The 21,982-nt window shown below is 37.0% G+C and overlaps 2 protein-coding genes across 2 annotated transcripts; both read left to right on the top strand.

Moving 5' to 3' along the window:
* The first annotated feature begins 328 nt into the window (after positions 1-328).
* LOC122009229 lies at positions 329-5,756 on the top strand. The gene is made up of 6 exons (XM_042565308.1): positions 329-985; positions 2,614-2,725; positions 2,817-2,988; positions 3,070-3,263; positions 3,846-3,974; positions 5,579-5,756. The coding sequence occupies exons 1-5, from the start codon at positions 489-491 to the stop codon at positions 3,963-3,965; spliced, it is 1,095 nt and encodes a 364-aa protein (XP_042421242.1). The 5' UTR covers positions 329-488; the 3' UTR covers positions 3,966-3,974; positions 5,579-5,756.
* Positions 5,757-6,496: 740 nt separating this feature from the next.
* On the top strand, positions 6,497-20,158 carry LOC122010894 (zinc finger protein WIP6-like). Its single transcript, XM_042567362.1, has 5 exons — positions 6,497-6,591; positions 8,118-8,463; positions 8,553-8,836; positions 8,915-9,054; positions 19,884-20,158. Exons 1-5 carry the CDS (start codon positions 6,497-6,499, stop codon positions 20,156-20,158), a joined length of 1,140 nt encoding a protein of 379 aa, XP_042423296.1.
* The last annotated feature ends 1,824 nt before the right edge of the window (positions 20,159-21,982 follow it).

The following is a 21,982-nucleotide window of genomic DNA, read 5'->3' as shown; positions in this document are numbered from 1 at the left end:
TTTTAAAATATCTAATATAAAAAATTAAATTTATTTTTTTATAAAAAATCTGTTATAATAGTTTATTATTATGATTATTATGATAGCTTCCATTTATTATAGTAGGCATTACTGCCTAAGGGCAATAACATTATCATTATTATCACTCATGACAATAGATTATCTTTTTAAGTCTTTATCATTTTAGAAATTATAATTATAATTTGAGCGTAGTTTTTTAAAAACAGCAAAATCTTGAGGCCTTTTGAAAATTCGCCATTTTAACTTTGATGAGGCTATTCTGGTCATTTAATACTTTTTTTAATATATATTCTGAAGACCTACGAAAGAGAAACGAAAGAGAAAGCGAAAAGAAGAAAGAGAAAAGAGGGATTAGAGAGAGAGAGAGAGAGAGAGAGAGAGGGATACGGAGAGCGGGCGATTTGAGTTTGGGCAGCCGCTCCGCCTCCCTGGAGCCGCCGTCAGACGGCGCTGTGCCGGTCATCGCCATGGTTTCCGATCAAGAGATCGCCAGCTGCATCGAGTCCGTCCTGCGGCAGTCAGCAGATCCTGTCGGCACCCTATCCGGAGTCGTCCGCCAGGTCGAGGCCAAGCTAGGCGTCGACCTCTCGCACAAGTCCACCTTCATACGAGACCAGATCGAGCTCCTTCTCGGCCCCTCCAGGGCACCTCCGGCCGCCCTTCTTGCTCCGCAGCAGCCTCCTCCCACTGCTTCCCCGCATAACCCCTACTTCCTCCTGCCCCACCTCCAGCTACAACATCAGATCGCCAGTCAGCAGCCAGCTTCCTCCGTGTCCCCAAATCCTTTTCCCCCTCAGCAGCACCCTGGAATCGCCTTCCAGTATCCCCCGCCACCGCCTCTGCCAGCTGCTGCTGTCATGGCGGCATATCACCTCCAACAACAGCTCCACCAGACACCGCAGGGCGTCTCTTCTGCTATCCGCACCCCACCTGTGGCTGTCGCTCTGTCTGCTCCCAAGGAAAGGTACTACCTTTTGCTCGTAGCACATTATACACATCAACCGCGTTATTTTGAGGCTTGTATTGAGCCACCCCTTAATTTTAAACTATCGATGCTCCACCCTTTATTTGATCCTATTTCCATTATATATAGATATATTTCTTTTTCCTTATTTGAGCATGGAGATTAATGGTTTGGGCGTCCATAATAAGGAGTCGGAGAGTTTGTTCAACATATTAGTTTATCTTTAGACGCGTGAGTGAGTTAAATGTGTATCACGTCTTGTTGTTATTTTGTGGGCTCATCTTAAGATTTGGAACATCCAAGCTTAGACAAAAAAGATAAAACAAAAGAACACGAAGAAAGAATATACTGCAAGATCATAGTCGCAAATGCGTGCTTGAGAACTGCAGTTTTTGTAATTTTGTGTTGGTGAACTAGAGTGCTATCAAACATTTAATTGATTGCTACTTTATTTGCCAAGCCCCTCATGATCCTGGCTGTTTACCTATGTAAGAGATTTGAAAAATCAAATTCTGGTTTCTCTACTTCTCTTTATTCCATTCATGGCTTGTACCAATTCACAAGGCTTGCAGCAGTTTGGAATAGGTAGACCCGTAATGCAATGTGCTTAAGCCTTAATACAGTACTATTTGTAATTATACTTGATTTGCATGTAACAGAGAATTTTGGTCTTATTCTTACAATTTTTCAAGAGAAGATTTGTTCTCTTTTTTTGTGTATAGATTGGTAACTGAACCTACTCATGTCATAATCTTAATCATCATCGTCATTATAAGGATTAAATTATTGTTAGTCCCAAGGATTTGAGGTCAGATCCTTTGGCGAACCATATAGAAAGCTACACCATTAGTAACCTAATCTGTTAGTCTTACCCTCTAGAAAAAGGATCTACTTATTCCACTTCACTATGGCCTTTGTTTCCCGACCCCTCCCTGGTTCCTTGATGATTTTATAGGGAGGGGTCGAGGAAAAGTGACCCTTCCCTCTCTTGACTCATTATGTCAATTATGTTTCAACCCATTTTTATATTGTGTAATTAACTTGAGACAAGAACCAAAACATATACTTCATGAATATTTCATGCAAGGATGTATGCTGGGCCTTTGTTTTTTCGAATTTTATTGGGGAGGTAATCAATTGAAGGGGAGCCTTGGCGCAACGGTAAAGTTGTTTCTTTGTGACCAAAAGGTCACGGGTTCAAATCTTGGAAACAGCCTCTTGCAAAAAAAGTAAGGTAAGGCTGCGTACAATGGATCCTTCCCCGGGACCCTGCATAGCAAGAGCTTCGTGTACCGGGCTGTCCTTTTTTTTTTTTATTTTTTTATTGGGGAGGTAATCAATTACTAATGAACTTGAATTGGTAGTGTTGTGGCAGATAGATGTTGAGCCTCAATGACAGCAGATAGATAGATGTTGAGCCTCGTGTTCTGGGACCAACCTTCTCTTGCATTTTTAATTTTCATAGCAAGATAGATGTTTTTTTTGTAAAAAAAAATTATTTATAGTTCATCAATACATTCTGTCGATGAATATATTAAAAAATGCATAAATTTGGTACTTTATGTATTATTCTGATCTGTGGGGTTCTGTGGTTGGTATTGTTTACTGTTATTTCATGTACGGTACAGTGCACCACCTAAGGCTAAAAGAAAAGGTGGTCCTGGTGGTCTAAACAAAGTTTGTGGCGTTTCACCTGAACTCCAGCCCATTGTTGGTGAGGCAGCAATGTCAAGAACTGAGGTCCTTCTTACAATCAGCAAATTCACTGTTCCAAACCTTGCTCCAACAGTTGCTATTGTTCTATATATACTCATCACACATCTCACTGCAGATTGTGAAGCAGCTCTGGGCTTACATCCGAAAAAACAATCTCCAAGATCCTAATAATAAGAGGAAGATCATATGTAATGATGAACTGCAGCGGGTGTTTGAGACTGACAGTACTGACATGTTCAAAATGAACAAACTGTTAGCTAAACATATTCTTCCTCTTGATTGTGCAAGTATGCTGTTTATCTTGCATATTTGTGTGTGCATCTTTGTCATGAAAAACTGAAGAATAGAATGTTTTGTTTCTTACTCAGAAGAGACTGCTCCTGAGATTAAAAGGCTAAAGGCTGAAGAGACTACACCTGAAGTTTCTGAGCCTGGTTCTGATGGATATCCTCTTTCTATTTCTGATGCTCTAGCAAATTTTTTTGGATGTGAGGAAAGAGAAATGCTCCAATCTGCTGCTTTGAGCCGTCTATGGGACTATATAAAGGCCAATCAGCTGGAAGTAAGTTCAAACTATTTGCATGAGATAACATTGTCAGTTTTCATCATATATGTATAGTTTGTTATGCCTAATATATTCTGCTCAGAGGCCAATAATTTCTGTTTGCATAGTTATTTTTGCTTTTATGAGTATTTAAAGATAGATGTGTGCCATTACAACAGCAAACAATAACAACAACCAAGACTTATCCCATTAGGTGAGATAGATGTGTGATGTTACTAAATAAAAAATACTGTGAGAAAGTAGGTTAAGGTGGAATGAGTATGCTTACAGCGATAATAAATTCTATCAGTTAGGAAAGTTGATCTGATTAGATTTGAAGGTGTAAAGGCGGGAGGGAGAGGGAGGGAGTAGTTAACACAATCAGAAGTGATTTAAGAAATATGAAGATTTGGTGTTGTTTATTTGATCATAATCTTATTTAATCTAACTTTTTTGATGCTTATAATGCTTTTGCATTTACAGATTTTGAAAATTTACCAACTTCATTTATAATTTAGGATCAGCTGCATCTATCTGATATATCCCTTGTTTGCCAACAATTATTATTTGTAACCAGATATGCTTCCTTATTTTTTGTAGGATCATACAAATATGGTGATTACATGCGATACCAAGCTTGAAGAATTGTTTGGTTGCAAGAGTCTTACTGCCACAGGTGTAACTGACATGTTGGCAAACCATTTACTCAAAAAATCATGATCGTCTTAGGTAACCTGGTTATATGATCTATGATTATCATCTCCTCTTTGCACTGTTTTTTTTAATCTGTTGTTTGTCTCTATATACTCTTTTCCCTCTTTGTTGATCTGAGGATATGCTGACAATTACTGAGACTTGTTTACTCTGGATGAAGTCTTTTTTTGATTGTATGCACTCTTACATGGTGAGATGAGTTGATGTCTAGTTTATATTACCAAATTATACTAGACTATTGTAACCATTATCAATTAGGAAAATTTTGTAGCAGCCTTTTTGTAGAATTTTCTAGACTAATGCTTTGAAATCTCATGTTGACATGTGTTGCACTCTCATGTTTCATCTTCTGACTTTGCAATTCAAATTATCATCACAAAAGCACAAAAACATGGTCATTCTGTTAGTGTGCCTGTGCAGTAATTTTTTTAAATTCGGGTTTCCCATTTTTCATGTTGCTCGCAGAAGTTAAAATGTCATGTTCTCCTTAGTATGCATATAGTTGAATTCAACATAATCCTTAGCTTGTTATGATTTGCTTTCCATAAAATTGAAATCATGTTTGGACACTCAGCGAAAAGGGCATGCCTTTGCTTAGAAAAAGCAACGTATACATTTCTATAAGTACCACATATAGGTCAATCTACCATATCATACCCGTTTTAATTATTTTTACCAAAATACATCTCTCATTGTTGAAGGAGAGTCTTGGCGCAACAATACATGCTCTTACCAAATGTAAGGTAAGGCTGCGTACAATAGGGTCGACCCTTCCTCGGGACTCCACACTAGCGGGAACTTCGTGCATTGGGTTGCCTTACATCTCTCATTGTTATTGTTCCTATTTTACATCCAATTTCAAATATACCTTCAGAACTTTCTTTTGTCTATTTTTGCAAGTTGATTTGTAGATTCACCTTCCATGTGATTTTCACTCAAATCATCTTGTTTTTGCTCCTCTTCTTGATGCACAAGGATGGATTATTATCTTGAACTCATGATCCAATTTTTTGACCCCTTGTTGTACGTCATCAAAGCTATCCTTGTATCTACTCATGCAGAGTGTCCCATTAGTGCCACAAGACTCCCTATTCTTCCTGAAGATTTTTAAGTTACTTTATATTGCTTTCCTAATCTGGAAATATATGTTTTATGCATTGAACATCTTCTGCTGCTTTATTTATGGTCACTCCCTGCTAAAGATGAATGTGTTTTTCATGATTTATTGCACATATTCATTGTCCTTCATGGGCAGATCTTTGCTTAAGCTTGAAACTGCTCTATGGATCTTAAGAGCGAGATATCTGGATTACCAAAAAAAGAAAATTAGAATGTCTGCTTCCGACTTTAGCTTAATTGGACTGCTAGTTTATAGAGAAATTTATTGTTACTTTCTACTAAAGTTGACTTAGTTCTTCGTGTCATCAATGCACTTTATAATTATATGACGAAGTGGTGCATATCTCACTCTTTGATAATCATTATCAGTTTTATTTTTGTATAATTCTTATCGACGATCTGTTAGACAACCATGATGCTGTATTTGGTTGTTCTTTATATCTGTCGATGACTGATGTGTAATAGCTTCTCATTGCGCAGACATTTTTTGGTTTTGTCAGGTTGGTCTTAACACTCACAAAGCTGGAAAAAGGGACTCTACTACCAAGTGTTCTTACTGGTTGTATGTTACAATGTTAGAAAGTAGTTTCTAGTTAGGTTGTTATGTAACTTATTCACTGATGTTCCTAATCAAGACAGTTGACTTCAATTACTTTCTTTCGATTCTACCTTTATCTACATCGGAGCTACTGACACGAATCGACCTTACTAAATTATATCATTGTAAATCGAATGCTTTGGAGATAGATGAATACAGATTGCACCCTCCACCTCTCGTGAGAATCTACTTCAGATGGATAATCTTTCTTGGTAAGTTGAAAGCTTCTCCTCTAACATTGTGTCTGGTTATACTCCTGTTTGAATCGCTTGAAATTTCAGGCAATGCCTTATTCAGGTGGTTTTTGTTATTTTTCTAAGTTGATGAATACAGGCGCTCCTTCCATTGGAAGAACCAATTTTTGATATTCTATCTTTTTCTGTATGTTGAAAGTTTAACGTTTCATGTTGAGTTTACATCGTCACGAGTTGGGTTGTAGTGTAATCTTTCTTCTATCCTAGTTCAAAATTTTGCTTGATTTCTTTGCTAATATAGTTAATGTCACCCAATTGATCAATGATTAATATAGATTAATTTTAGCATATACTTTTTTTTTTCAGATTTAATTGTTGTCAAGGAAAACTTCACGTAAAATATTATTAATGTGTGATTTTGCTTTGAAATCAATCTTAATTTTGAGCCGTCAGATTTATGCGGTTGCTACTTACGCTCCTCATCTAGTTCGGTTATCATCGACAATCGCAAATTATAGGAACGTGCGCAGAGATGGACTAATGCGGCAGAAGCCTTCTATTACGTAAGGAAACAGAGCGAGCGGTGATGGCGGCGGACTCATTCGACGCCCACTCTGAGGTCGCCGATGTTCTCTCTGGCTTCCTCTCCGACCCCTCTAACGCCTCCTGCTTCCTCCTCGATGACCTCCTCCTCCACCCTACACTACCTGACTCCGCCGCCAGCTGTGGCAGCATCCACCCATCCTTCTCTGCCCCTTCCTCCCTCTTCGCTCAACCGGCGGTTCAGGAGTCCAGCGGCGTGGCCCTGTTCCGGCATTGGCCGAAGCGCCACCGGAGTTGCGGCGAACGGTATAGCCACCGCCGGATGCCGGCGCCGGAGAGGAGGGCGGAACTGTCAGCGCAGAGCACGGCGGCTCGGGCGAGGAGGAAGAGGATCGCAGAGAAGATGCAGAGCTGGGGCGGCTGATTCCCGGTGGTAACAGGATGACGACGGCGGAGATGCTGCAGGCTGCCGCAGGCTACGTCAAGTTCATGCAGGCCCAAGTTGGGCTTCTTGGGCTCTTCGGCGGCCCAATTAAGGTCCAATTAATTAACAGTTTTTTATATAAAAAAATAACAATTATTTAAAAATGATAACCATTTGATTTTCTTATTACATTGTAGGATTGGATCGCTCCATTAGAGATTGAGAGGAGGACTCGAGTCCTCATGTCATCGATACAAGTGCAAGAACAGTTGGCTGCGGAAGGCCGGTGCGTGGCGCCAAGAGAGGTGGTTAAGACTATGGTGAAGGACGGCGATATCATGTCAAACCTAGCCATTGCTTGCGACCTAACTCGATTCATCGAGTTGATCAACATTGGACTACATTAGTCCTCAACTATAGAGTTACCTATTGTATGTATATATGCCAATATGCAATGTTTTACTCTCAAGGAAGAGGTTGTATATACGTAATTTCCACGCGACCAAACCTAACAAGTAACAACACTACTCGATACATAAATTTCACCCACATAACTATTATAGTTATAGGGGAATCCAAGATCATATCCTCCCTCAAATTATTATTACCCTAAATTTTATAATTATAAATCAATCGCATCTTTAATTTAGGAAACTAATTCTAATTTGTTCCTCTCTACTCGAATCTAGGTTCATCACTAGCCATTCAAATCATAATATGTTATAATCAACACGGTACTTTTTTCAGCATGATAAAATTATCAAGAATCAAATGAGGTCATCTAAGAAGAATGAGCTTAGCTTCTTAAATGTAAGATAGCGAAAACTATTCCTAATTACTTTGGTTGGAAATTAGAAGTTGAGAGAAGACCAATAGGGCACGTTAGAAGACTTGAGGTGGTGCGTGAAGGTCATTTTTTATTTGCTATTTTAATTTACTAGTCGATTGAAATTAGCATTTATATATCGAGAAAATTTAGCGTCATTCTCTTTACAAATAAACTAAGAATGACTAGAAATCGGAAAAAAATTCACAAAGAAAACAAATGTAAAAATTACCATGGATTAGCTAATAAAGAGTAGATAAAATTTGCCTTTTGTAAGCCCATGCTTGATTTTGTTCTTCTATTTCAAACGATCTTCTAGTTTCTTCTTCCTTCTCTCTTTCTCTCTTAATAGAACTTGAAAGAGAAACCACCAACTTATAAATTTGAACTTATCGTCCTTGTCGAACTCAAACTCTCCTATGGCCACCACCACTTCCACCACCTTGCACAATTTGTCTCCACCTTTGCAAAAAGCCCTCCCGCTCATCGATCAACTCATGACTCCGACTAACGGCGAAGAAAAGAGAAAAGGAGATATCGAATTCATCGCGGAGGAGGAGGAGGAGGAGGAGAGTGTGGCACTTCAAATAGGATTGCCAAGTTTCAATGGAGTCGATCTCATCTCAAGAGACTCAATTCCTAATGACCCTTCTACGACATTGGCAATCGAGGAATTAGAAAGAAAGACCACAAGGGGTACCGAGTATTGGATCCCTACCCCGTCGCAAATCCTCAGTGGGCCAACTCGATTCTCCTGCTCCGTTTGCTCCAAAACTTTCAACAGATACAACAACATGCAAGTAAGTGTCCAATTCACTTTCAATAGATACAACAACAGCATGCAAGTAAGTGTTCGATTCATTTTGTTCTGGTTAATGGTACCGTGTAGATGCACATGTGGGGGCACGGGTCGGAGTATCGAAAAGGGCCGGAATCCCTGAAGGGGGCGCACGCGAACACGCCGGTGCGCAAATTGCCGTGCTACTGCTGCGTCGCGGGGTGCCAAAACAACATCGCGCACCCGCGCGCGAGGCCGCTCAAGGACTTCCGCACCCTCCAAACGCACTACAAGCGCAGGCACGGAGCCAAGCCCTTCGCGTGCCGCAAGTGCGCCAAGGCCTTCGCCGTGCGAGGCGACTGGCGCACCCACGAGAAGAATTGCGGCAGACTCTGGTGCGGTTTCGATCGGTCTAAGCTCGAGCGTGCACTTCGTTATGCATAATTAATAATGAATTGGGGTTAATTTATTAGGTACTGTGTGTGTGGATCGGACTTCAAGCACAAGCGATCGTTGAAGGACCATATCGAGGGATTCGGCACCGGCCACGCGGCCTACGAGATCGACATCTTCGAAGATGTCGACAATGAGCCCTCGTCAAAGATTGATCAAGGTCGTAGTGTCCTCGGAGAACAACTATCTTTCTCCTTTTAATATATATATATATATATATATATATATATATATATATATATATATATATATATATATATATATATATATAAAAGAATGAAAAAATTTGTCGATTAATTTAATTAATTATATTAAATTAAACTCGGCTGAATTCATTTGGCTTAATAGAATTTGATATGGCGATTGGGATGTCCCTGAGTCAGAGTTAAAATCCAAGAGGATTGTTGACATGATTCTTAAAGTCAAGATATAGTCAAATCTTGAAGTTAGCATAATCAATTTTCACGGCTAAGAGATTATCAGATTGGATCAGTGGACTGATCAGATGCTGAACCTCTCAATATTGACGAATATCTCAAGAGGAGTTAACACTCTCCAGAGCCCAGATTTCTTTAAGATAGTAGATAGCTCGGCTGAACAGTTTAGCTAATCGGAAATACAATTCGATCGGATAGAATGGACGTTCGATCGGATTAAACTTTTTGGTTAAAATCAATAGACTAAGTAAATGACGAGTTCTCGATGACATTCTATATATGCCCAGTCGGCCAAGCCACTATCGGCCGAATCAGGGGAAAAGCTCTATCGATTTGCCAGGGAAAAAGGTTGCGGGTCCCCTAGCCCAACTACCTCATATTGCTTTTTGATATTTTTGTACCATAAAGGACAATGAATATTCTATATTGAAGTTGTACATTAGAAATTTTTTCTTTGTCAAACGCAGAGATTGTGAATATATTTTAGGAAAGGTGTTAGAACATCTCTATAATATGTTCTTTTTTAAAAATGTTTTGAGATTTGTATATAAATAAACAGTAATATTATAAAAGGGATTCTTGTACATGCATAAATAGACTCACATTACGCAAAACTACGTAATTTTTACTGTTCATAGCTTTTTACCGATTACCGACTTCAGAGTCGGATGACTTACATTGATAACCTCTTATCTAATACAGTCAGTAACACTCCTCTTGATACGTTTGAGTACTTGGAAATTTTTTTTAGATAGCTAAGAGTTTTTATTTCATCAACATCTGAGCTATACGAATTCAACCTTTCGTCTCCATCGATATTAGACATTATCAGAATTAATTTAGCCAAAACAATTATAGTGGTCGAAAAGAATAACAATCATTGATAAAAACAATAATATTAGATTCGAGAATGGTAATACATGATATAATATGATATGATAATAACGCTTAATGTTTTTCTTTATTCTTTGTATAATGCTTGATATGATAATATAATGCAATTCATGCGTTTTTCTTAAACTCTCTCCGTCTAAAAGAAAAAAAAATTGAAGGAAAAAGGGAAAATTATTATATAAAATTTCTATTATGATAATGTATACTATGATGAATCAAAGTTTCAATTTGTAATTTTTTTTTATGCTACTCTAGTCCTTAATTTGTTTTATTATAAATCCACATTTGTTGATCATGGGTCGGATCTAAACCGAACCTCCCTTTGAACAATAACTGAGTTCAATTGCCCACCCGATTTAAGAAACCTAATCCATAATCGGCTTATTTCTAGACAAGCCCGATTAAGGAAAGGTTATTAATAGTTATTTAAAAAATTATTTTTTTAAAAAATATTTTAGGTTTTAAAATTATTTAATAATATTTTAATAATATTAATGAGGTAGTTCAATATAAATTAACTTATTTGTTTATTTTTTTTAATATGGGACTAAAGTCAAATTTTCAATTTAATTTATTTATCTTAAATCTTCTAATGGGATGATTATATATTTAACTTATTAAATTTATTAATCTAAGTCTCTTATCAATAAGTTATTTATTGATTTAATTCTATCCTATTAAGGCGAACTAGAGGGGAGAGGGTGATTTACTCTAATCACTTCGTCTTGTTGAATTGTTGCAGGAGAAACTCGAAGCAATGTTAACACTTTTGATTTTACTTGGTACTCACCTCTCCTTGATTCACCCTTCTCACTCAAAGTATACTATGAAAACCTTTTTCTCGGAGACAAAGAAACCTCGTACAAGTACAATACGAGAAATACAATAAGAAAAAGCACATGCAAATACAAAGAAAATCAAACTTGATTTACTACAATGAACTCTTACTTAGCTTATCTTCTTCTTGCTTGGATTTGCCTCTTGGTGGTAGAAAATGTAGCAGCACTTTATCTCCAAACACCAAAGAAATCGACGGACAATGGCAGAGAAGAAGGGCTATCAAATCCTTTATGAAAACACCTTTTTTTCCCGTTGATAGGTTCCCAATCGATTAACTTTACTCCCAATCAATTGCCACATCAAATCCATTCGTTCAAACCTCGTAACGACTCTTTTCTGCTTCTCTCAATTGAACCTAATCGATTACTTGATCGATTGACCTCTTTGAAAACATCTCAATCAATTGGGAACCTTCCCAATCGGTACAGAATACCGTGTTTCATGAAAAACTAGCTCTCAATTGATTGATCAATTGATTGGATTGACCTTAATTGATTATCCAATCGATTAACGTACCTTCTATAATGTGCTTCACGAAATAATTGATTACCTGATCGATTGACCCTCCTAATTGATTACATAATTGATTGGCAAGTAGTAAAAAGTGTAGAGCTCTAAACAAGCTTCATTTTGCATCTGAGATTACCTCGTTTTGGTATCCGAGTCAAAAGTTATGATATTTGAAAGTTTGATATGTTAGAGCTTCCTTGTTTCATGTCAACTCTCTGTTGGACTTTCGACCGCCAAGTGTCTAGTCAACTTTTGACCTACTTGGACTTTCTCTTAGCCAACTTCCCATTGGACTTTCGATCACCAAGTATATTCCTCCTTGACTCACTTGAATTTTTCTCTTGTCTAACCTCCAGCTAGAACTAGTCATTTAGTAGACATCCACTCTGCTTATCCTCAGTTAGGACTTTCCCTTGCCTAACCGCAGTTAAAGCTTTCTTTGCCAATGTACGATCCTCCTTGACCCACTCGGACTTTCCTTTATCTAACCCTCGATGTAGGACTTTGTCTTGCCTAACCGCTAGTTAAAACTTTTGTTTGCCTAATCTCTAGTTAGAGCTTTCCTTTGCCTAACCTCCTGTTAGGACTTTCCTAGCCAAGTATCCGGTCCTCCATGACCTACTTGACTTTTCTCTCACACATTTTTAAGTATCCAATCAATCTTGACCTACTTGACATCTTCTCATATATTGTCCAAACATAGAAATTCATGCTTGAATCCACTCGAACTTAGTCCAATTGGTTAACCTTGACCCAAAAATGATTGTACCAATAATCTCCCAATATATCTTTTCATATATCTAATAATAAATTTATTGATATAGTTTATTCAATTATATATATATATGTATATATATGCATACATACATACATATAATGCAGTGATAAGGAGGGGCTCCACCCCGTGGAGGATAGCTGCCACGGTGGAGGTCAAAGTCGAGGCGGTCAACGCTCAAATATCATCGATCGGTCGGACGATCAGTTCAACGCTTAGATATCATCGGTCGGTCGGGCAACAAGGAGGAGAAGGTTCCGGCCTGATCCTGCCTTTGACACGGGGAGGTGTCAAATGACCAATACTCAATGGAGTATTGGACGTCGGACGGAGGAGGAGTCGATGTGCAGAAGTCGGGCCGAGCAGCTATCCCGCTCGGCCAGACAACAGGACTCGACATTGGCATAGTGGAGTTCCGGTCTATTGGTGCAGTAAGCATCCGACGATCGAACCTCAGTTTTGATAATGACAAAGTGATTCAAAGTTAAAGTTCCTTGTTATCTAACGTGGTTAAATAAGGTTTCAGGAAAGTCCAAACTGCGGTTAGGCAGGGGAAAATCCTAAGGGGGGGGGTAACCTTAGGTCCTAGGGGGTGGTAACCCTGGGTGAAGGAAAATCCTAAGGGGGGGGGGTAACCTTAGGTCCTAGGGGGCGGTAACCCTAGGTGGAGGAAAACCCTAAGGGGCGGTAACCTTAGGTCCTAGGGGGCGGTAACCCTAGGTGAAAGAAAATCCTAAGGGGGGGGGGCAACCTTAGGTCTTAGGGGGCGGTAACCCTAGGTGGAAGAAAACCCTAAGGGGCGGCAACCTTAGGTCCTAGGGGGCGGTAACCCTAAGTGGAGAAAAACCCTAGGGGGCGGTAACCCTAGGTCCTAGGGGGTAGTAACCCTAGGAGGAAAGTCCAGTCGGTCTGGAGGACCGGACTGGCATCAGGTAAATCTCCTGAGTGGAGTAGGTGAGGATGCGTTCCCCGCAGAGGGAACAGTAGGCGTCGGGTCGACCTAGGGTTTCCGGTTGGAAACCCAAAGTCAGACTTGGACAGTCCGGAGACTGTCTATACTTCATTTATCATATTTATTGTGCTAATTCTATGTTGCAGGATAGTGTTTGGGACTAACGTATCTTGCAGGTGCAAAGGAGGAACCTAAAGCCTCGGATGAACAATGTCTGAGGCGCCTCCATGGAGCTTGGAGGCGCCTCGGGTGCAAAAGCTGACCTGGCTGTGAAGGTTCAATGGAGGCGCCTTGAAGGAGGTTTAAGGCGCCTTGGAAGGCGCCTTGAGCGGGTATAAGACGCCTTAAACAGATTAAGTTCGACCAGTTCAAGTTTCATCCACGCGGAGGACTCGGCAGCATGGAGGCGCCTTGAACAGCTTTCAAGGCGCCTTGAACACCCTTTATAAGAGGGTTTCGACCAGCACTTCAATTAATCAAGTTCCAGGCTTTCTTTCTTCAACGTGCTGCTAACACAATCATTCCGAAGTGCTGCTGCAACATTCCGACGACCCGGAGCTCTATTTCCTTCTTTCTTAAGTTGTTGGTACAAAGTTATTTTAATACTTTCATTGTAATTTGTAATTCTTATCGAGCTTATAGTTGTTGCCCACCGGAAGCGATCAAGGATCGCGGGCCTTCGAGTAGGAGTCGCCTTAGGCTCCGAACGAAGTAAATCCTCCGTGTTCTTCTATGTGTGTTTCTCTATTTCATTTCCGCTGCATTAATTTTTGAACGAGGTTTTAATTACTCTGATAGTTTTACGATTTCGATAAACGAACGAAATAGCCACGAGCGCTATTCACCCCCCCTCTAGCGCGTCTCGATCCAACAATTGGTATCAGAGCGGGGTCGCTTTGAACTGGTGCAACCACCATTCAAACATTTTTTTTGTGGCTTTGTCGCTTTGTATTAGTATCAGAGCGGGGTATCAGGCGATCCAACAATTGGTAACGCCTTTCGTTTTTCCCTCCAAAATTATTTTCGAAAAACTCATTCTCATCTTTTCACCATAAGTCAGCATTAGCGAAATATCGCAATTTCAGAAATTTGAAATAATATTTTTTAAAAAATATTTTATTATATTTTTTAAATTCGTGGACTTCTATCCTTCCATACCGCACTGCTAATCCAGGATCAAGTCCTGGTACATTTTTTTTGCTATTTTTTTGTGTGCAAGGTTCTTTTAAAAATGGCATTCCAAGAAGGATTCTACACCGTCCGACCGCCGCTCTTTTCTGGCGAGGACTTTGGATACTGGAAGAACCGGATGGAATACCACCTCAAGATGCAAGTCGAGATGTGGATCATCATCCAGACCGGACTCGAACATCCACGTGACGACACCGGAGAACTTATCTCATGCATCAACTGGGATTCTAGCACAATAAAAAAAGTTGAAGCCGATGCCAAAGCAACCTGCATGCTACAATGTGGCCTAACCAATGAAGAACTGAACCGCATCGGCCCCTTCGCAAGTGCAAAAGAGTTGTGGCAAAAGTTGATGGAACTACACGAGGGCACTTACGACGCTCAAGTAAGTAAGCATAATTTAATAAATGATTTATTTGAATTAGATGAGCAGAATAATACTACTTCGGCCGAGGAAGGTATTACGATGGTTGCAGGTACAAGTAAGACAGAGGAAAAGAAATGGTCCGAGTCTTCAGATGAATCCGGGTCCGACGAAGAAGAACCGACGAGCTTCCTTGCTCTACCAGTACTAGCAACCGTGGCGGAAACTGAGTCCGAGTATGAGTCATAAACCGAGAGCGAATCCGAGACTGAGTCTGATCGAAGCCACGAATCCGTATTCGTTTCCGAAGGACCAAAACCCACTGTAAGTTCACTACTCGCAGAATTTCAATTAGATAACTTGCATGAATTATTACCTTACTTAGTAAAAAAGTTGGCTAAATCCAACGTCCAGGTTAAGTCGCTCCAAAAGGAGGTAACAACCCTTACGGAAGCGACTGACTCGAGCTCTTTAACTGAGTCAGTTCAAATTGGAAGTTCAACTCAAGTCCAACAACTTGAGGAAGAAAATTCCAATTTGAAAGCTCAAATTAAAGAACTCAAGGACACGCTGGAACGGTTCACCTTGGGCTCCAAGAACTTGGATCTGATTCTTGGAAAACAGCGAGCCATTTATAACAAAACTGGACTTGGATTTAAAACTAAAATAAAATACAAATCATATTTATCGCTAGTTAATAGAAATAATAGAAAAATTGTCCAAGCATGGGTGCCAAAATCCAACTTGGTTAATCAAGTTGGAACTGGTCACTATTGGGTCCCCAAGGATCAAGTCTATTACCTTGATAGACCATATCGAGGCTATGATCCAGGGGAGCTAATAGAAAAACAATATTAGAACATAATTCAAATTAAAATTCAAATTAAATTTAAAATTCAAAATCAAATTAAAAATTTGAAATTAAATTCAAAATTCAAAATTAAAAATTCAATTAAAAATTTGAAATTAAATTAAAAATTCAAAATACAAAACTCAAAATTCGAACTTAAATCAAAATTCAAATAATTTGAATTCAAATCAAATAAAATATAGATGGAGGATCCAGACTCGCTAGCACCCCCAACTGAACTACCCGACAGGGTAACTGAACATAATCTACCCGAAATGGGTAAAACAAGAGTAGGCTACCCGGTAGGGTAATTAAGGTTAAATTAAAACGGGCTAGGTTTAACTTGACCCACAGTACTGGTGAAGTTTTTGGATGATAGTATGTTAGGGAAGCTTGGGCATCGCATGTCTAGGAAGATATGGCTTCGACCTAATACATTTGGCCAAGTGGAACTGACTGAAGCTACCCTTAAATGGATCATAACTAGTTAGACCAAGGTTTAGTATTAAGTTCAATGGGTAGGACTATTTGGAAAACTTCGAAGGCATGGTTACTTTAATGAGTTCCTTGTGACTCACCATAGCCCAGAAGTTTATCCAAAGAATGCTTACTTGTTGAACCCAAAGCTAAACCTGAATCTAACACAAAGTTAAACCTTACCCTAAAATTCAATCATAATTCATCTCATAACAATTATAGGGTTCCCTGATTGAAAATTTAGATCGGGTGAGATGACTAAGAAATTAAAATTGACTTGTACTTAATTTTAAAACTATTTTAAAACTTAATTTTAAAAATCATTTTAAAATTCTTCGAAAAATTCTTTTAAAATTTATTTGAAAAATCATTTCAAAATCATTTCAAAATCTTTTAAAACTTCATTTCAAAATTATTTGAAAAATCTTTTCAAAATCATTTCAAAATCTTTTAAAATTCTTTTAAAATTTATTTGAAAAATCTTTTCAAAATCATTTCAAAATCTTTTAAAACTTCATTTCAAAATTATTTAAAAAATCTTTTCAAAATCATTTCAAAATCTTTTAAAAATTCTTTCAAAATTATTTGAAAAATCTTTTCAAAATCATTTCAAAATCTTTTAAAACTTCATTTCAAAATTATTTGCAAAATCTTTTCAAACTTCATTTCAAAATTATTTGAAAAATCTTTTCAAAATTATTTTCAAACTTAATTTCAAAACCCTTTTCAGAAGTTATTAAATTCTTTGAAATTCTAAACTCAATTAATTTTTAAATCTTCAAAATAATGGTCACTTATTTGGAATTCTAACTGATATTTTCAATGTTGTAAATTAAAGTAAACTCCATCTTACACTCACTCATATGCTAAACATCACTACAACAAAAATGGCTTTTCGCAGCGCGCAAATTCATTTTCCGCAGCGCGCATTGTGCGCTGCACAATTAAAAGCTGTTGAAAGTCATAAATTATCCGTGGCGTGCTTTGCGTGCTGTAGAAAATATTTTCCGCAGCACGCAATGCATGCCGCGAAAAATATTATCCGCGACATGCGTTGCGCGCTGTGGATAATATTATCCACGGCATGTGTTGCGTGCTGCAGATAATCTTTTCCGCAGTGCGCAAAGTACGCCGTGAATAATATTTTCCGCGGCATGCAAACGTACGCTGTTGATAGTCTTAACTATATTAAAAAAAATTAATTTGACAAAAATAATAAATCAAAATTTTACAACAAATTTGGTGCAAATCAAATCCATGCAAAATTAATAAAAGTCATAGTCTTTTATTATACCAATAAACTCTAAAGATCTAAAACAAGATACGAAATATCTAACAAACTAGCAATTACATAATAATTGAACTTACAATCCACACAAATTAGTATAATATGTACACAATATTATAAATTTAGACAACCATGCGACCATGCTTCCTATTGCATCATCGAGAAACTGCATTTCATCATTTGGTCGAATTAGGTCCACCTTTTCCACCAAAACCTTATCAACCCAAACTTTCCAACATGATCCACCAAGAATAACATGATGCACTTTTGTGTTTGGATCTGTGGATGCAATTCGACCTTTTGCAACAACTAATTCATCGGCAGACCAATGAAGCAGCTTACATTTAGTATTAGCACAGATATCTCCATAACTCACATTTCTCAAATTTGACTGCAAATAAAAAATAAAAAATATTAATTCAATAATGTATATTTTTGTAACAATTTTGTGATTTAGAAATACATAATTTTACGATAATTACATGGAAAGCATGACCAAAACCACCACTATTTTTTGCACCAATATTGGTACCGCTATTGCTACCAAAATCATTCCCAATACCACTACAAATGTCACCACTAGCAATCTAATTTTATAACCAAATAGTGCCAAACAATGTCATCATGATAATTCAAAAGCATTTAAGTGTACATATCAAACTTATTTTATATATGTTGTTTATTTACTAACCTGTTCCGGATGATTTTGTTGCCTCGTACTTTGTAAAAACATTGACCTCATTTCTTGCATTTCTAGTTGATTTTGTTGCCTCATTTCTTGCATTTGTTGAACATTCTGTACGATAGTTTGAAGTTGTTGAACCGTTCCATTTTGTTGCACAGAAGCTCCAACTTTCGATGGTGTTACTCCAGAGCCCATTCCGCGCACTCTACTCCGAGCTTCCTTGCCAAACACAATGCTAATTGCATCATCAACAATACTAGTTGTGTTTTGAGATTCGGGTGAACATTCTAATATTTTTTCTGCAAAAAAAAAAATTCAATATATTATTATTAATATAATAGATGACTATAAGGGTGACATCAACATATAATACATGTAATTAAAACATATAATGTATGTACTTCAATGAAATCAACATATAATGTATGAACGTGGTGAAGTTATAACAGTGGTGAAGTTTGACTTTTCTTATTCATTCTCTACTTATGTCAACATATATATATATATGCACTAATGTAAAGTGGTGAAGTTATGACTTTTCTTATTCATTCTCTACTTATGTCAACATATCTGATGTAAAGACATTTAGATATCACCTTATGATACATTGTATTATCTTTATATTTATTTATGCTTCTAACACGTGGATAATATTTCAATACTATTTTAGGATCCATATCAGCTAGAAGGTGCCATTGTTTTTAAACCAGTACATGACTATAAGAAATCTATAGCAACAATCATTAAGCTACAACTCAATCTATAGCTATCATTTTGTAACGCCAAATAATCAAAACAACAGTACTGATTAATAAGTTTTGTTTCTTTTGAAAACATACTAATGTTGCACATGCAACAGCTAATAGATGGATAGTCATGAAACTGAACACATGTATCAACTCACAAGTAAAAAACAGCTTGAACACATGTACAAAGAGATATAGAAAAAATATTTTAGGCTGTAAAATATAATATATTGTAATTATAATAGATGAATCATCTTTTATAGAGTTGATATTACGGAGATAATGGTAAGAGTATAAATAGAGATTTTAAGCATAAATGCTTATGAAAAACAAGATCAGTGGAATAAAATGCCAAAAAAATCTAAAATGAGTGGACATGCGTACCATTTTCTCTCCAACAGCTTGAGTACTAGGTTCCCCACTTTTTTTTTGCGCCCATTCATTCTTGTTACTCGTATCAATCATTGTCTCAAATGATATACTAGTGTCAAAAGATCAAACAAAATATATCAATGCCAAAAACTATATAATGTGCATTTCATGTAGAGCAAGGGTGACATAACTAATAGAATTGTATTAATATATTCATTTAACACACAAGATCAGTCAACGTGCATTTCAGTCAATTCTATGCATGTAACACACAAGATATAGAGCAAGGGTGACAACAAATCGAAGCATTAAGCAATCAAAACTATAAAAATCTTTTACTTAGATCGCTCACAAAAAGACGATGTGAAATTGCAATTATTAATTCAACTCCTCCACCACACTATAGAATTGATCATCCCTAACCGATTCTGTTAAATCAGAGCATTTAAAAATCTTTGATCCATTTCTAAAATGGGCATTTAAGTGTACAACAATCAAAGTAGAACAAAGTTCACAAAAAGTGAAAGCATCAAACATTGTCGCCCAAATAAGTTTAGGGACTTAGAGATTAGGGTTACCTTTGACTTTGAGCTTTTGGCTTGATGCAGAGTGTGGAGTGGTTAGTAGAGGGCTTGCTTACTCTTGCTGTGGTCCTATGATGCGGAGTGATGGAAGTATTGCGGCAGACGACGGCGAGTGCGGAGAGACAGAGTGGAGTTGTGCGGCCGGCGATGGTCAGTGCGGAGAGGCAGAGAGGAGTCCTACGACCGATGGCGGTGAGTGTGGAGAGGTAGAGAGGAGTCCGGCGACGGTTGTGAAGAGAGGCGGAGAGCTGTTGCGGAGTGCGGCGATGGCTTCGGGCGGTTTCGATTTGTTTTTTTAACCTAATACAATTCGTGCGTTCATATGGTATTTTTTATTTAGTTATTACATTTTTATTTTACTTTAATTTTTCTTTACTTATTTTTTAACCAACGATTACTTACATTTTTAATCAATGTGTTTTTTTATTTAATTTTTTTAAAGGTAACTTTAGTTTATTATTATTGTATTTTTTACTTTAATTTTTCTTTACTTATTTTTTAACCAACGATTACTTACGTTTTCTTTTTTCTTTTTATTTTTTTTAAAGATAACTTTATTTTATTATTGTCTTTTCTTATTTTTTTTTAAACTAACCGCAGCATGCTACATGTTGTTGATAATAAATAAAAATATTCACAGCGTGTCTATTTTTTCATATCGTTATTGTTATTAAATATTTATAGTATTAACGACATGCTTTTAATGTGCGCCGTTAATATCTAGATGCAATTTTTTTCTTCTTTAAGTTTATACTATTAACAGCGCGCATCAACATGCACGCTGTTAATAATACTATTAACGTCATGCTTTTAATGTGCGCTATTAATGCTTGTTAATCTAGAATGAGTGAGATAGAAAATTAGGAAAATAATTTTTTAACCCCTCATGCTTGAACTCCTGAACTCAAAAATTTATTAAGGCATTAATTAAGGGGTCAGTTTTAAAATTAGTTTTTCTTTAAAAATTTTAACTTGACCTCAAAATTAAAAACTATTTTTGGCATATCTTCAAAAATTCAAGCTATTTTTAACTTAGCTTTAAAATTAAAATTATTTATGACCTGACTTTTAAATTATAACTCCTCTATAAGCTAAATGTTTTCAAAACTAAGTACTTAATTAAGTTTTCTCTAACTAAACTTAGTTAAATTATTTTCTAAACTTAGCTACTTGGCAAGATATTTTCTCAACACAATCATTTTTAAGTTGAAAACATAGCTAAGTATTTTCAAATTTAGCTAAATATTTTTTTTCAAAAACATATAGCTAAGTACTTTTTAAAGTGTTTTTTTTTTAAAAAAAATTTAGCTAAGTGTCTCTCAAAGCAATTATTTTCAAATGCTAAGTTCTGCTGAAAATGCTAAGTATTTTCCAAAGCATTCTCAAAATTTCATCAAAACAGTTTTTTTTTGAAAAACTAAATCTTTTTGAAATCACAAAAATTTGCTAAGTTTAAAAACAAAATAACTTTATCTCAGCTAAAAGTATCTCTCAAACTAAAGGAAGAATTTTGCTTTCAAAATTATGATTTCACCTAGCTAAAAGTCTTACAAGAAAAACTAAGTGTTTATCAAAAGTATGTTTAACCCTCTATTTTTCTCTTTGAAAGATAAGATTGAAAATTATCTTTGAAAGTTATGCTAAGGCCTAGATTTTCTTCACTCTCTTGGGTATTTTTTGATATATGGCAAAGGGGGAGAGTAGGAAGAAATTCAAAGAAAATTATAAATTAAAATTCAAAGAAAATTAAAACGAAAATTTTGTTGTGAATGTGCCTATGCTTTATTTATGCCTGTGCTTATTTATGCGTATCTTTATTGCATTTTTACTTAACTTTGAATTTCGGTTGCCATAATCAAAAAGGGGGAGATTGTTGGTGCAGTAAGCATCCGACGATCGAACCTCAGTTTTGATAATGGCAAAGGGATTCAAAGTTAAGGTTCCTTGTTATCTAACGTGGTTAAATAAGGTTTCAGGAAAGTCCTAACTGCGGTTAGGCAGGGGAAAATCCAAAGGGGGGGGGGTAACCTTAGGTCCTAGGGGGTGGTAACCCTAGGTGAAGGAAAATCCTAAGGGGGGGTAACCTTAGGTCCTAGGGGGCGGTAACCCTAGGTGGAGGAAAA

This window comes from Zingiber officinale, chromosome 8A (genome assembly GCF_018446385.1).
Source record: "Zingiber officinale cultivar Zhangliang chromosome 8A, Zo_v1.1, whole genome shotgun sequence".
Classification (NCBI taxonomy): domain Eukaryota; kingdom Viridiplantae; phylum Streptophyta; class Magnoliopsida; order Zingiberales; family Zingiberaceae; genus Zingiber; species Zingiber officinale.
Note: the sequence above shows the minus strand (reverse complement) of the source record. Positions and strands in the feature narration are given on the sequence as shown.

Coding starts and splice junctions, on each gene's coding strand:
- LOC122009229 (XM_042565308.1), top strand. CDS start 489: ATGGTTTCCGATCAAGAGATCGCCAGCTGCATCGAGTCCGTCCTGCGG. Junction 2,726..2,816: donor CAGCAATGTCAAGAACTGAG/GTCCTTCTTACA, acceptor ATCTCACTGCAG/ATTGTGAAGCAGCTCTGGGC. Junction 3,264..3,845: donor TAAAGGCCAATCAGCTGGAA/GTAAGTTCAAAC, acceptor TATTTTTTGTAG/GATCATACAAATATGGTGAT.
- LOC122010894 (XM_042567362.1), top strand. CDS start 6,497: ATGTTCTCTCTGGCTTCCTCTCCGACCCCTCTAACGCCTCCTGCTTCC. Junction 8,837..8,914: donor AAGAATTGCGGCAGACTCTG/GTGCGGTTTCGA, acceptor TTAATTTATTAG/GTACTGTGTGTGTGGATCGG. Junction 9,055..19,883: donor CTCGTCAAAGATTGATCAAG/GTCGTAGTGTCC, acceptor GGCTTGATGCAG/AGTGTGGAGTGGTTAGTAGA.